This window comes from Alternaria ethzedia (genome assembly GCF_023757985.1).
Source record: "Alternaria ethzedia strain BMP 0044 chromosome Unknown scaffold_10, whole genome shotgun sequence".
Lineage (NCBI taxonomy): Eukaryota > Fungi > Ascomycota > Dothideomycetes > Pleosporales > Pleosporaceae > Alternaria > Alternaria ethzedia.
Window position 1 is genome coordinate 402,123 of NW_026056203.1, and position 14,233 is coordinate 416,355.

At 53.4% G+C, this 14,233-nt stretch overlaps 5 protein-coding genes across 5 annotated transcripts; 3 read left to right on the top strand and 2 right to left on the bottom strand.

Annotated features, from left to right (window-relative positions):
- Positions 1-65: 65 nt before the first annotated feature.
- Positions 66-1,246, top strand: J4E87_005043 (uncharacterized protein; the record flags this gene model as incomplete). The annotated part of the gene is made up of 2 exons (XM_049376660.1): positions 66-284; positions 422-1,246. 2 exons carry the CDS (start codon positions 66-68, stop codon positions 1,244-1,246), a joined length of 1,044 nt encoding a protein of 347 aa, XP_049233516.1.
- Positions 1,247-2,272: 1,026 nt separating this feature from the next.
- Positions 2,273-3,608, top strand: J4E87_005044 (uncharacterized protein; the record flags this gene model as incomplete). Its single annotated transcript, XM_049376661.1, has 2 exons — positions 2,273-2,276; positions 2,323-3,608. The coding sequence occupies 2 exons, from the start codon at positions 2,273-2,275 to the stop codon at positions 3,606-3,608; spliced, it is 1,290 nt and encodes a 429-aa protein (XP_049233517.1).
- A 380-nt stretch (positions 3,609-3,988) lies between these two features.
- Positions 3,989-5,198, top strand: J4E87_005045 (uncharacterized protein; the record flags this gene model as incomplete). The annotated part of the gene is made up of 3 exons (XM_049376662.1): positions 3,989-3,991; positions 4,039-5,090; positions 5,141-5,198. The coding sequence occupies 3 exons, from the start codon at positions 3,989-3,991 to the stop codon at positions 5,196-5,198; spliced, it is 1,113 nt and encodes a 370-aa protein (XP_049233518.1).
- Positions 5,199-5,503: 305 nt separating this feature from the next.
- Positions 5,504-6,217, bottom strand: J4E87_005046 (uncharacterized protein; the record flags this gene model as incomplete). The annotated part of the gene is made up of 3 exons (XM_049376663.1): positions 5,504-5,927; positions 6,011-6,151; positions 6,204-6,217. The coding sequence occupies 3 exons, from the start codon at positions 6,215-6,217 to the stop codon at positions 5,504-5,506; spliced, it is 579 nt and encodes a 192-aa protein (XP_049233519.1).
- Positions 6,218-9,186: 2,969 nt separating this feature from the next.
- Positions 9,187-11,780, bottom strand: J4E87_005047 (uncharacterized protein; the record flags this gene model as incomplete). The annotated part of the gene is made up of 5 exons (XM_049376664.1): positions 9,187-9,856; positions 9,922-10,034; positions 10,427-11,060; positions 11,112-11,240; positions 11,293-11,780. The coding sequence occupies 5 exons, from the start codon at positions 11,778-11,780 to the stop codon at positions 9,187-9,189; spliced, it is 2,034 nt and encodes a 677-aa protein (XP_049233520.1).
- Between the last annotated feature and the right edge of the window lie 2,453 nt (positions 11,781-14,233).

Sequence of the window (14,233 nt, forward strand, 5' to 3'; positions counted from 1 at the left end):
GCGTGCCTGGACTGCCACCCTGCTAAACACGCCCGACTAACAGTCGACTATGTTTCGCATGTGCCATGCCCGTTACCGACGAGGACGCTGCATTGGCGGCCGTTGCGACCCTGCAGCCGCTGTCCCCTGAGCAAGACGACGCCCTGAAGAGCATCAACGCCATCTTGAACAACGGCGAGCCCTTTGTCGACATCCACGAGCTGTTCGCCCTGTACAACATCCTCTACTTCCGCAAACTGCTGCTCCCACGTGTCGAAGTCATCTGGTCGCCGCGTTTGACTCTGGTAGGTTTTCTTTGCGCGTCACAATTTGCTTTCCACGCGTCTCATCCACCACTTCTGAAGCCGCCCTCGTGTCTCCGGACCGTTGCCCCACCCGCTTCTACACTGCCGTGTCAAACACCGGCTAACAATAGATCCAGTGCGCTGGCATCTGTGAGCTCTCCCGGGATCCCAAGACCAACAAGTTCACGCGCATCCGGTTGAAGTTGTCCACGCCACTGCTGCAGTATCGTCCGCGATCGGATACCATCAACACACTGCTGCATGAAGCAATCCATGCCTACTTCTTCATCACCACATCGTGGAAGCACTCGCGCGGGGATGACGGTACTGGGCATGGAGTCGGCTTCCAGCTGCTTGCCGACGCCGTGAACAACCACGGCAACTACGAAGTCACCATCTACCACACCTTCCACGATGAAGTCGACAGCTACCGCACTCACGTCTGGCAGTGCGACGGACCTTGCAGAAGCCAGCCGCCGTACTTTGGCCTCGTCAAGCGAAGTATGAACCGAGCTCCTGGCAAGGGTGACACGTGGTACTCAAGACATCAGGCCGAATGTGGGGGCACTTATCACAAGATCCAGGAACCGGCGCCGACTAAGAAACAGCTGGAGGCTATGAGTACCAAGGAGCGTGCGGGAAGACAGAAGAATAAGCTAGACAGCTGGATCAAGAAGGATGTCAAGGTGGAAGGCAAGACTTCTGATGTACCTATTGTCATTGGTGATGAGGATGAAACCTCGACCAAGTCTTCGAATGATGGGCCAGGTGTGGCGTCCGCAGTTGTGGAAGATGTCGTCCGTTCATCCACACCTACAGCCTCGAGCGCTGGCCAGAAACGGCCGCGAGATGAGGAGCATGATCCTGCTGTGCGGAAGAAGTTGCTTGTGGACTGTCCGATTTGCAATGCTAGAATAGCCGAGTCCGACATCAACGAGCATTTAGATACAATACATCTTTAAACTTAATCTTCCTAGTGCATGATCTGTTGTCTCTGTAGCCGAAACGGACAAAGTCTGAAGGGCAGAAGAGACTTTCGATGCACTACAGAGAGCAATGTGAACAAGTCTACACATGTGTGCGCCCTAGAGGTAAGGTCAAAGTTGGTTATAAGATTTTAGAACAAACATATTATTTTGTAAGTACTAAAAGTGTTCGAAGAAGTATACAAGCAACCTTTGTGAAGGCAGAGAGTAGTGACCTGCTTTTTAGTCTGTAGGTTGCTCTCTATCTAGTAAACTAAAAAGCAGGCAATTCGACTAAGGAAAGTTAGACATGCATACAGATATGTAAAGTGCTGCAGTCCTTCGAGATAGAAGTCTGGGAGGCAAAAAGAATGCCGACTAGTCTCTTGAAGGAGGCCGTCAAAAAGGCAAAAAAAGAATGTCGCAAGATTGGCGGTACTGGGAACTGTAGACATGTTAGACGATGTCTCAGGACCACCAATGTATTGGGAAAGAACGTACTCGAACCCAGGCTGGCGCGGATCTGGATCGGGACACTTGGTGTCCGCCAGCCACAACGCGACGTCATACCACTAGACCATACCTGAAGGTACAGTTAGAAGATGTCTCATAGGTACTGCGTGCAGGCAGAACTTACCACCGTGAGGTGTTATCGCATTACCCGAAGGTGATTTGATGGCAAAATCTCGAATTTTATCGTATAATACGCTGGCAAAAGCATGAGAAATAGAGCCGCGGAATGCGGTTCAAGGTTCCAATAATGTCGCTGAGGGGTGAGGGGCAGAGGTGGGGACCATTACTCGCTAAGTCAGGTCGTTGGGAGTGATGACTAGCCTGCTCCGATCCATTCCCGCGCTCGCCGATAGGCAGTCAAGGAAATTTTTGGGGCGCGCGACCAACACCGCAACCACCAACGCCGTCCACACCAGCATGGCCGAACCGGATGCAAAAGCCTCAGCTGCGGGCGAGGCTTCTGCCGGGCCCAGCAAACCGCAGAAGCCTCCGAATCCCGTCTGGAGAATGATGGGTGCGTGGTTCTACTGTCTCATGCAGAGCACTACTAACAATTACAGGCCTGCCGAACTTTCGCTTCAAACTGCCGTCGCGCAATTGGATGATTTTTCTTTCGATTACTGGTTCTTGGACTGCGGCGGTCATGTATGATCGGAGGCAGAAGAAGCGCATACAGAAGAAGTGGGCGAAGGTTGTTGAGCACATCGCACACGAGCCGTTGGACGTACACCAGCTGCCGAGGAGGCTTACTATATTCTTGTCTGCACCGCCGGCGGACGGAATAGTACCCGCACGCGATCACTTCCACGAATACGTCAAGCCCATTCTGGTCGCAGCGGCGTTAGATTGGGATGCGGTCGAGGGCCGAAGGGAAGGAGATGTCAGAGCTGGATTGGCAGAGCGGATACGGAAGTTGAGGAAGAAGAGGGGCGAGGCGACTGCTGAGCCATTGGAGCCAGGGCTTGAGGAGGATTTGGAAGGACTCAGGCAAAGAGCAGGTGTAAGCCAGTGGAGTGGACCGGGAGGAGACATCATTATCGGCAGACACACATGGAAAGAATATGTTCGAGGACTACACGAGGGTTGGCTGGGACCTCTAGACCCTCCGCCATCATCAGAACCGACGGTAGAGGTACCGGTTGCTGCGATCGAACCCACACCTGCGTCGACCGAAGCACCCTCTGACAGCACAACACCTGCCACGACCGACGATGCATCACCTACCGCTACACCCGAAACTCCAAAGGCAGAAGAGGCTGAGAAGCCGAAGGAAGAGGAGAACAAACCCAAGAAGAAGAAGCAACCACCGCCATTCATCTCAACCGCCGAATACCATAACGCCGTACTCTCCCAAAACTGCCCGCAAGCACTTGGTCCCGCCGCCGTAGTGCCTCTTCCCCACCTTCTTGGATTCTTCAACTTCCCCATTCGCATGTTCCGTTTCCTGAACAAGCGAAAAGCGGCGGATGAGATTGGCAGGGAAACCGCTGCCGCTGTTCTCGGTGCATACCGACCATTCGAGACTGCAGGCGAAGCGTCTGTCACGAACGAGGAAGACGGACACAATCAAGCACAGTGGGAGCAACAACGATTACTTGCACACGAAGAACCAGACTGGTCCAAGACAGCACGAAAGCGCGAAGAAGGCGACACTAGGGAGAGGGTATGGCTAGACGAGATGGTGCTCGACCCTAGAATTGCTGAGCGTATGCGGAGATTTGCGTTAGATTGCGAAGTTGAAGAGCGCGCTAAGAGCATCTCTGTCTCAAAAGAAGAATCATGGTTCAGCTCACTGTGGCCGAAAGAGAAGCCCAAGGGTGCTTGGGAAGGATTGAGCGACGATTAGAGACTTGTAGATACCCATCTCACCTTCTAGTATGTGTTATAGTAGTGGGGTGTAAGAGTAGACGTGTATACGAAAGCATTTGACGGCTTGAATGACGCCAGTTAAACTCAAATTCATGCAATTCACATCCTTTGCTCGTGGCGTTTGATAGTGAACACTACAGGGCTGGTGGTAGCAGCTTGGCACTGGCCAGGCGGCGGACTGCCCCGCCAATTGACCGACGGAAGCTTCGAGTTTCAATGCGTTGATCTCAGACTTGCAACCAACCATAATCCTGTACCTACCTGAACACCTGTTCATAAGCTTACTACCAGGGAACGTACTACATTGTTCCTAGTACCCAGCCTGCGAGACCCTTCCAACACACACATCACGCCGTCATGGTAAGTCTGCCCCACTTGCGCACGTAAACAATGGCTCACAGTCCCAGGCTTTCCAATCCAAGAAGCGCCTCGCGCTCGCCATCCTCGACTTCCTCCAGACCTCGCAGACAGACGGCTCCGTAGCGCCCGACGACGCCGAACAGCTCGAAGTCGCCGCCAACTGCATCGCCGAAGCCTTCAAGGTCGACGCTGCGGATGAGGCCGCAAAGAAGGACGCCATTGGCGACCAGAACCTGCTCGCAATCTACAACGTCTACGAGAAGCTCAAGGGAAAGACGACCGCCACAACTGAGGGATCCTCGTCGGCAAAGGAGGCCCGACCAGCGACGCCACAGACACCTGCCGCCGGGTCAGGACCAGGTGGGCCAAACAAGGATGAGGCCGAGAGACTGAAGGGACTGGGTAACGAGGCGATGAAGAAGAAGGACTACGATGGTGCTGTCAAGCATTATACCGCCGCTCTCGAAGTCATCCCCCTCAACCCCATCTACCTCTCCAACCGCGCCGCCGCATACTCAGGCCAGGGCAAGCACGAGCTCGCAAAGGAGGACGCTGAGATGGCAGTCGCTGCCGATCCCAACTACTCCAAGGCCTGGTCGCGTCTCGGTCTCGCTAAGTACGTTCTCGGCGACGCAAAGGGCGCTATGGAGGCATACAAGTCGGGCATGGACGCAGAGGGCGGTGGTTCAGAAGTCATGCGCAAGGGCTACGAGACAGCTAAGAAGAAGGTCGAAGAGGACGGTGGTGATGTCGGTGCTCCCGATGCTTCCCGAGGAGCTGGCGGTATGGGCGGCGGCGGTGGCATGCCTGATCTCTCGGCCCTGGCTGGTATGCTTGGAGGTGGCGGCGGCGGAGGCGGCGGTATGCCCGATCTCGCGGGCCTTATGCAGAACCCGATGATGAGGCAGATGGCTCAGAACCTCATGAGCAACCCAGATATGATGAGCAACCTCATGAACAACCCCAGGATAGCGGAGATGGCTCAACAGTTCGGTGGTGGTGGTGGTGGCGGTGGAGGTCGAGGCGGCGGCGGTGGTGGAAGCGGAGGTGGAATGCCTAACATGCAGGATCTCATGAACGACCCTAACCTGGCTGAGATGTAAGTTGAGGATTTGCTCATTCATACGATTATGACTAACGAGATACCAGGGCCAGGAACTTCATGGGAGGCGGTGGTGGTGGTGCCGGTCGAGGTGCACCGCAATAAGATGCTACAACCCGACTGCACAGAGTGAATCACTGGCATATGCATTGGTCATACTAGAGAGCAGTCTTCACGATTAGAAATATGATACCATGTTCAACTTCGTTTGTATTCATGGAGATCCCGTTTTGAGATCGGTAACCATCTTGCATATAGCAAGATAAGCTATCATATCGTGTCTGATCAGAGCCTCGAGTGGCATCTAATCAGAAGCCATTCCGCCTCCAACCATTCTGCTGTCCGCGACTCTACAGCTGTGCCCTGCTCATGTACTTCATCTCGCCCCTGCCATCGAAAACCTCACCCGCTCAATCCAACTTCAACCCCCAAAGCCCATCCCCCAAATAATGCCCCGCCTCACACGCCTGCCCCTTCTTAACCCTCTTCATCTCCTCCGTCCCCATCTTAAGCACGCCCACCATACACGCCGTCTCCTTTCCCTCCGCCTCAATCACCACCACTTCACCTTCCTTCAGATCCTGCGCCCCATACACCTCTTTGTCCTCGTCGCTCAGTTCAGGTCCTGGTAAGCGGCCGCCGGGCGATGTTAGACCGGGTGCCATTAGGGTCGCGCCGGAGAGCACGAAGCGGATGGCGCCCCGGTCGATGCGCAGCCGGTGGAAGGCGAAGGGGTATTTGTGCACGAGGGTTAGGTGGGGTAGGAGGGCGTCGTCCATGTGTTGGAAGAAGAGGGGGGTCGAGTGCAGGGTGTAGAGGGATACGCGGTCGGGTCTGTTATCACGCATCAGCAATTAGCATCTCTCTTGTCAAGGAAAATGGACAGGGTGGAGTTTGGGGGTGAGGGATGGGCGTACAGTTTCACCAAATCTAATTGCTCCTTCTTCGGCAATATATCCTCGATATACGGTTCTAATCTCGGGTATTCCTCGAGCACTTTTGAGCGGATGGCGCGTTGGGCGCTGGATTTGACCTTTGATTTTGCGCCCGAGGTTATGCTGAACTCTCGTCAGTAACGTATCTTTGAGGGCGACGCGTAAAGCAGCTCACTCTTTCTTGAACATGGTTGCGGTTGTGTGGGGGGAGTTGAGTTGTTATGCGACGGTGTTTGGTGTTGAGACTGCTGCTGCGTAGATTGGTGCCCCGCGATTGCCCCTCATAGACGCGCTAGTGAGGCGGAGGGAGCGCGTGCGACTGCGCTTTCTCTTAGGGGTTCTTTCACTCATTACATACTTTCCGCCCGAAAACCCCGGAACGCACAAATGTATCGCTCATGAGCTGCCGCTGAAGGCTCAGATTGTGGCATACGATTTCTTCACATGCTGTTCTAGCTTATCATGAGCTCGCGCCTTCCTCCTCGGTCAATCACCCCAGTCTACGCATGAGGAAACATCTGCACTGGATTATACATTTAATCAAGAACTAAAGTTGTCGCGATCTGTATACAGGTGGCTTCCGTATGCGTTAGCTTTCTTCCATCATACATAGACATCGTGTCCAGTGTGCAGGTCAACACTCGACGTCATCAAACTGAGGGTCAGCCCAGTGTCCAGTACTACATACCCCAACGACGCAGGTGCACTCCCATAGACCGAGTCGCCTGAAAGAGATCTCGTTCACAAAATGCATGACTCAGGATGTCAAGTCTGTCAGAGCTTACGGTTTCCCAATCCCGAGCCTCTCTGGACATCTTACGCGGAGCTGCAACACGCAGCAAACGATGGGTGCGAGCCGTGCGATCTCCTTCGACAAGTTAGCGAGACAGTTTGCAAAAGCATGAAAACATCTCCAGATGACGCTGAGAGGATATGCGTAAGCGATGGGGGCAACTCTGATGGAGAAGGCCTTCCAGTCATATTAGTTGATCGTACGTCAACGCCTTGCTGTAATGCCAAACCTTCTCGACTATCGCTACCAATAATGCAGTTCATGCTCGTTGGAATTTTCACCTTATGCCAGGTAAGTCGTTCATGTTTGTTTCAAAGTCAAAAGCCCTGAAAATGCGCGTACTGTGTTGACAAAGTACAGGACATAAGTGTTCGTGGCCGTTTCTGAACTCGTTTGGGAAACTCGAGGACGATCCAAATATCACAGACTGTGCGCAGTTCATCAAGACCACACTGCAGAAGTGTAGTAATGAGCATACGTCTTGTGTAGCTTCTGCGTCATTGAGAAGCTCAACGAGCACGGGCATATCGAAGTTCGTCCCCAAGCGCTTGTTGGCCGTCAGAGATCATGGTTCAGTGCACCAAGTAAGACTGCACGAAACCTCAGCAATTATTCCAACTTTGAATGAGTCAGGCATTCGATATGCAGCCCTCAGTCATTGTTGGGGCCGTATCGAGATGATCAGGACCATGGAGGCTACGTTGTCTGATTTCATGCTGGAAGGTATTAGATGGACGGATTTGCCAAAGACGTTCCAAGAAGCTGTGTTGTTAGTGCGCGAGCTTGAGATCGACTTTCTCTGGATCGACTCTTTATGTAAGCAATGTTAGTTTTGGTGATTATTCCAGTTCATGCTGATCATTTTGCGTTCGCAGGTATTATCCAGGACTCTATAGAGGACTGGGCTCAGCAAGCTGCTGAAATGGCCGACATCTACTCGAATGCATACCTCACGATTGCAGCATCTGCAGCCGATAACGGACAGCAGGGTCTGTTGAACCGTCGCAAACCACAAAAGCTCGACATAGCGCACGGTGATCAAACTTATACAGTCTGCGTTCGTGAGCCAATCATACACTCCCTGCATTACGTTGGAGGGGATGACCGAGCTGCTCTCATGGCCTCTCCTAACTTGAAACTACGACAGCGTGCTTGGTGTCTTCAGGAAGAATTCCTTTCTCCGTGTGTAGTTCACTTCACATGCGATGAAGTCGTCTTTGTCTGTCGCGAAGCTACATTGTGTGAATGCACACCCAAATGGCACGAGAGATTCCGGCTACCAACATTCTCCTCTTATACGTCGTGGAACAACTTCCTCGAGCACTACACTGATCGCAAAATCACTTTTTTCGCGGACAAGCTAGCCGCAATATCGAGTCTCGCGCGGTTCTTAAAGACAGACTCAGATCGATACCTTGCCGGGCTTTGGCTATCTCGTATGCCAGAAGGTCTACTGTGGCGGATCGATGGTGGTCTTCGTCCAAAGCCTTTGGATCCCTCTCAATCGAATCCACCCTCGTGGTCTTGGGCCTCTGTTGAAGGCAAGGTGTATGAAAGGCTTCTAAGCTTCCAGGAATCAGGGACAACAGCCACACTACTCGACGCTCAAGTCTATCCCAGCACCAGCGATCCTATGGGCATGGTTTCTGGGGGCCACATCATTCTACGAGGGCCGTTGTTATCACTACAGAAGACGTGGAAAAGGCACTGCGCGCCGCCGGATGGGGGAACTTACAATTTCGGTTACAAGGATCGTGAGCCTCATGTCATTTGCGAACCTGGCTGGGAACGAGACAATCCGTCTTCTCCAGAGGAGGTCTGTTGCTATATACTCGACGACATGGGAAACGAGCCGTTCTCACAACCAAGTGGCGTCTTTGATGCCCCCGTCTTCCTGTTCGTCATCTATACAAGTCTATTCCCACATTATCCGCCAGGCACTTTCACCTCGACGTTACACTGCTTGCTGCTTAAATTACTTCCTGATCTCGATGAGAATCAGCAAAAAACGATGGAGGATTCGGGAGTTGAGCGAGCCTTTGTGAGGATCGGCATGGGGATGTTGCAACTAGATAGTCTGGAGGCTGATAAAGCACTGGATCGTTTTGGAGAAACGGTTGTGACGATCTTTTGATCATCTCCTGTAATCGCTATGAAATCAATTCGCGCAGAGTCACAGGTCATCTAAGAAGAAAGGACTAGGCAAACTGGAGCCGCCTACGTTGACGCTAGATCATCTACTTCGCATGCTACGAAGTTTCCAACACTGGCCCAATTATCACGCATGTCCCCCCGGTCAGCTCTGATCATATACAATTATGAACTTCAATACCATCATAATCTTATCCATACATCCTCCGCCTTCTCAAGGCAGTCCCCTCCCACTATTAACCGCATCCGCCAACATACTCGTCCCGGGCCTATTCTCCGCATACCTTTCATAACTATCCAGATAAAGCTCATCCGTACTCGTCGTCATCTTGACACTCCTCTCCGCCTCAATCGCGTCAATCCATCTCTTCCACCTACTCCCTTCTTCGGCTTCAGGCCACCCCCTGTACGGGCCCAACACGCGCCGCAACCGCAACACCCACGGCGCGATTTGCACATCTACAAACGAGATGTGGGGACCGAGGAAGAAAGGACCGGCGGCATCTGCGGCATCAACGAGTTTCCCGATCTGATCCCGAAGTTCCTTCGCGTGAGACACTTGTTCGCCAGCGTCTTGACACTGCAACAATTTGTAAAACCACGGAATAACATTCCGATTAACATGGTCTGACCAGAGTCGCGAAGTAGCACGTGTTTGCGCATCAGGCGGTAGCAGATGCGGTCCAGCCTGCAAGTCTTCGAGATACTCCATTATAACCGTTGATTCATGGGTCGACCATGTAGGGCCGTGGCGCAGGGCGGGGACGAGACCGCGCGGGTTGACGTCGAGGAGGGATTGCGGTTTCTTGTAGGGGTCGACTTCGATGTATTGGTAGGGGATTTGCTTGTGTTCGAGGGAGATCCAGACGCGTTGGACGAAGGGGCTGGGTGGGTGTTAGTTGGTTGGGCGTGAGGGTAATGGGCTTGGAGTTGGGGAGGTGTGGCTTACCAGAATGCGCTGCCGTATAGTTTTAGGTCGTCTTCTTTGGAGTGGTTCTTGACTGTTGTCAAGGCATTGCCGGTGGCTTTTTTGTGGTACGTCTTCTTGGATGGATCTCCGCCCTGGTTGGTGTCGGTCATTTTGGATCGAATGGTTACACTAGTGATACGCGAAGATGGTGTTTGGAATGAAGAAAGGGTTGAACAAAATGTAGTCTTGGGGATGGTGGAAGGACGAGTGCAGGGATATGGCAGAAAGCAGGGCAATGTGCGAAGTTTACAGAAAGAACTCATGAGCAATGTCGGAAACTCAGGATCAGTGTAGGACCCGAGCAGCCAGTCTTAAATGACTGCAAGTTGAGCGATGGGCATAGTCGGTGTTCCAAGCATGCATCAAAATGACGTATGCGCTTAATCTGCAGGCAGTGTGGATCGCCATTGCATATCACCATGGCTAGATGGGTCGGTGGAACAGGAAAGCGGAGTCTGAGATGAATGAGAGAAATGAAGCTTACCTGCGATCTCTTCCTGTCGTCTTTATCGATCTTTGCCTGCCACCTAATGACACTATTCTTCTTCACACGGTCACTCTCTTCAAGCGAATGCTTATGTGGTCCGGCAACGCCATCGCCTTTGCCATTCCCGCCATTTCCATTCACCCTCTGGAATGTGTAGAACTTCTTTGATGGACCGCCGGATGAGGGGGCGTATTCTGGCATGTTCATGCCAGACTGAGCGCCCATGTTTGGAGGCATATCCCAACTTCCAGCCGGTTGCTGCGGAAGTAACGGTGGCTGCCCGAAGAACTGCGTATTCTGATTCTGCCCAGTCCGGCTGGGGTTCAGCGGCATGGTCGATGCTACCGGGCTCGGCGGGTCGTTCTCTGTGCCTGGTGGTCGCCGACCAAGTTGTTCCTCATACTCCCGTCGATCGAAGAACTCAGTAATCTTGATCTTGACATCGCACAGGTCCCGCTCTCTTGCAACTCTCTTCCTCTTCTTCTTGTCTGGGTCTGTGGATTTCTTGGTGCCCGGTGGTCGCCCTTTGAGTCGGCAATCCCAGTAGTGCGATACGAAGCGTTTGCGTTTATGCCGTTGGGTCGAGCGATGTGAGTAGACGTTGTCGATATGAGGGAAGTAAGTCTGGAACCTAGGAAGGTGGTCAGCGCATAATCCTGAGTATGCGAGCAAGTTATCATACTGCTCCTCAGTCAGAGTGATCATATCGTCGACATGAAACAGTCTCTCTCTCCATTCTTCCAAGTCTGGTGGGTTGGGTATGAGCTTCAGGCCTTGGAACTGGCCATGGTTGGACAACGGAGTGTCGTCGCTATCGAAGGATCAGTAGGGGGCGCTTTATCGCTACGCTCAAGCCAACGTACGCATCCTGACTTTCCTGCTTATGCAGCAAAGGTGCTGGCTCTACATGCCGTGGCAGTGGCTGCGGCGCCGCGAGTATCGGTGGTGCAGGCGGTGGGAGAGGAAGTTGCTGGACCGGTCGTTGTACCGTCTGAGGGGATGCGTGATACTGTTGCGCGTGTTCTTGAAGCGGGGGAGGGGGCGCGTTCATGAATCGCGGACTCGTGCCATGCTGATAGCCCGCCGGCTGGAATGGCGGGTACGGCCCTGAAGGCGGGAGCGCGTGTTGCTCAAAGTGTACTGGCAGCGCATGCGACGGTGGTTGTTGGTGCGATGGCCCGCTCAGGGCGTATTGCTGTTGGTATACATCGCTCGTGTGGAGGTTCTGCAGCTCGGGCAGGACCTGATTGTGGGGATATAGCGTTCCGTCGGGCGACTGGTGTAGCGTCTGGAGAGCGCCAGGGTGCAGTGACCGGAGCTGCTGGAGGACAGGCGAGGAGGCCTGTTGCATGATGGCGCCGGTGTTGGACGCTGCTTTAGCCCAAGCCGTTTTCGTGAAAGATGCAGGTCCACCGTCGATCCGGTATCCGAGTAGTTAGGGTTGGCGAGTATTACAGGTGTAGACACATTCAGCATGGAGAGCACCCGTATTGATGTCGCGAACGCGTGTTGATTACTTCTTTGTCTGATTCAGCACTCTATGTGGCAATGGTCGCTCCGCACACGCTTAGGAGAGCTTTCAGCCGCCTAGCTGAGCAGCGTCTGTTTGAACATCAACGCTTTTGCGGCATTTCCAACTTTTGGCATCGGAACACATGGGCAAACGCTAGAAATGCCCCTTCACATAATCATCGTGGTCCTTCCATCTAAAAGATCAAATCCAGTCCCGTCAAAGGGACCGCTAACCCGCAACGCCATGCCCATGCCGTGACGAAGAGAAGCATAATCATGAAATACAGCCACATCTACCAGAACCTACTCTCCAGGAAGGAGGTTGCTCTTGACGGCAAACATCTTGGAAGTGACGCCTGCCGTGAAACCATCCACCTGCCTCGAGTATTGCTCCACCTGTCTTGAGTTGAGGAGCGTCTCCAATCGGCTGGGCTCCTGGGGCAGCTTAAACAGCCTCTGCCACTCGTCTTCGGGAAGGAGAGGTTGCTTTGAGGCTGTGCGCGCCGCGTTCTCGGCCTTGCGCTTTTGCTGCCATGCAGTAATCTTGGTCTGCTCACGAGCGAGCGAACGCTGGTAGTACTGGTAGTTGTTGATCTCTGTGTGGTGGTTCTCGATGCTCTCAAGGAGCAGGTCGCAGGTCTTCTCGAGGAAGGGGTCGATGGAGAGGTCGAGCGAGTCGTAATTGGGGAAGAGCGGTGCCTGGGGGGTGTTTGGGTCCTGCTGCAGAGCGGCTAGGTTGGGTGGAAACTTGAGCTCCTGCTTGGGCGCGTCGGAGGGTAGCTGGTGGAGAAGCGAGGTGAGGAGGTGGGAGTTGCGGATGGTGACTGGAAGCTCGACTAGGATATCGTGGTATCGGAGACCACTCTTCTGGAGGCTGGGATTGTCAGTTTTTACCTTTGGGTAGATTCGTTTATACACACCTCTCAGTCGTGAACTTGCCCTCCTTGTAGGCCGTCACGAAAGAAGGAGAGAGCCTGTATGCGCGCAGGTTCAGAGTACCCTGAGAACTCCTGCTCACGTCGTAGATCAAAGCGACGGTCCTCTCGTTTGGCTGGCTCTGGTAGAAGTACTGGTTCTCGATCGTGTTCAGGTTGACGAAGTTGCCCATGCTTGTGCTTGTGTACCAGCCCACGTTGTTCGCGTCCACGTTGACCTCCCGGAGGAACTTGATCATCTCGTTTCCGTATGCGATGTTCTGCTTGGCGCGAGGAGCACCAGCGGCGAGGTTTGCGACGGTCTCGTTCTGGCCATCGGTCTGCGCGGCAGAGACTTCGGGGAAGGGGAACGAGTTTGTGATTTCTAGGACGCCGTTCTTCTCCATGCCGACGATGCTTCCAGTCGCGAGCGACGGGAAGGACTTGCCGCTTGCGGTAGCAATCTTAATCGCGACCTGAGGACCACAGTCAGTCTCTCATAGCTACACCAGGCTTCTATAACGGCTTGTCTCCAGCACAATGGCGGGGCGCACAGTGGGGTACTGGCGTTGCACTTTTCCTACGTACCAGGGCGTCGATCTGCACCGTCTTGAACAGCGCATCTTTCTGGGTGTCCGCCATCGTGAAGTCGTCGAAAAGGTCGGGTTGAACGTTCGGCGGGGGTAGTAGACAGTAGGCGTGCGTCGTTGTCAGGAAGCAGATTTCGGGCTCCAGTGACTCTGCCAAGATTCACCTCGCTTACAGCACGCTAGCCACATTGGGCTAGCCCAGCAGTAGGCCCGGTCAGGTACCTCTGCTTGGAATGAAGGTAGCCGTGGACGCGACTCCCTGATATTGATAATAAGGCCGAAACCCTATGCACCACCACTACTATATAGGTTCCGACTCATCCGCTGCACAAGAGTCAGCTTACAATTCCAGTCCATCTCAAAGCCAACATCGAAGCCAACAACATGCCCTACAACAAGTACGGAGAAAAGATTCGACGTCGTTTCGACCCGTCTGAAGACCCTTGCTACTCTCCCGTTCCCCGGTCTGAACTCGTTTTCTACAATCCCGACAAGAATATCTCTCAACTGCGCATGAAGATTGTGTCCAAGCCAAACCCTATACCGGACGACACGACCCTAGTTGTCTACATTGACGGTGCGTGTCGAAACAACGGTCGACCAACAGCGCGGGCTTCATACGGTGTCTACTTCGGTCCTCACTCTCCTTACAACACATGCGGTCTACTTGACGAGTCTCTGCCTCAAACAAGCACGCGTGCGGAAATTGAAGCTTTGGTGCAAGCGCTTTCCATGATCGTTGTAATCACGCGCCTTGATTGGAGACTCTATCGCATCATTATTGCGAC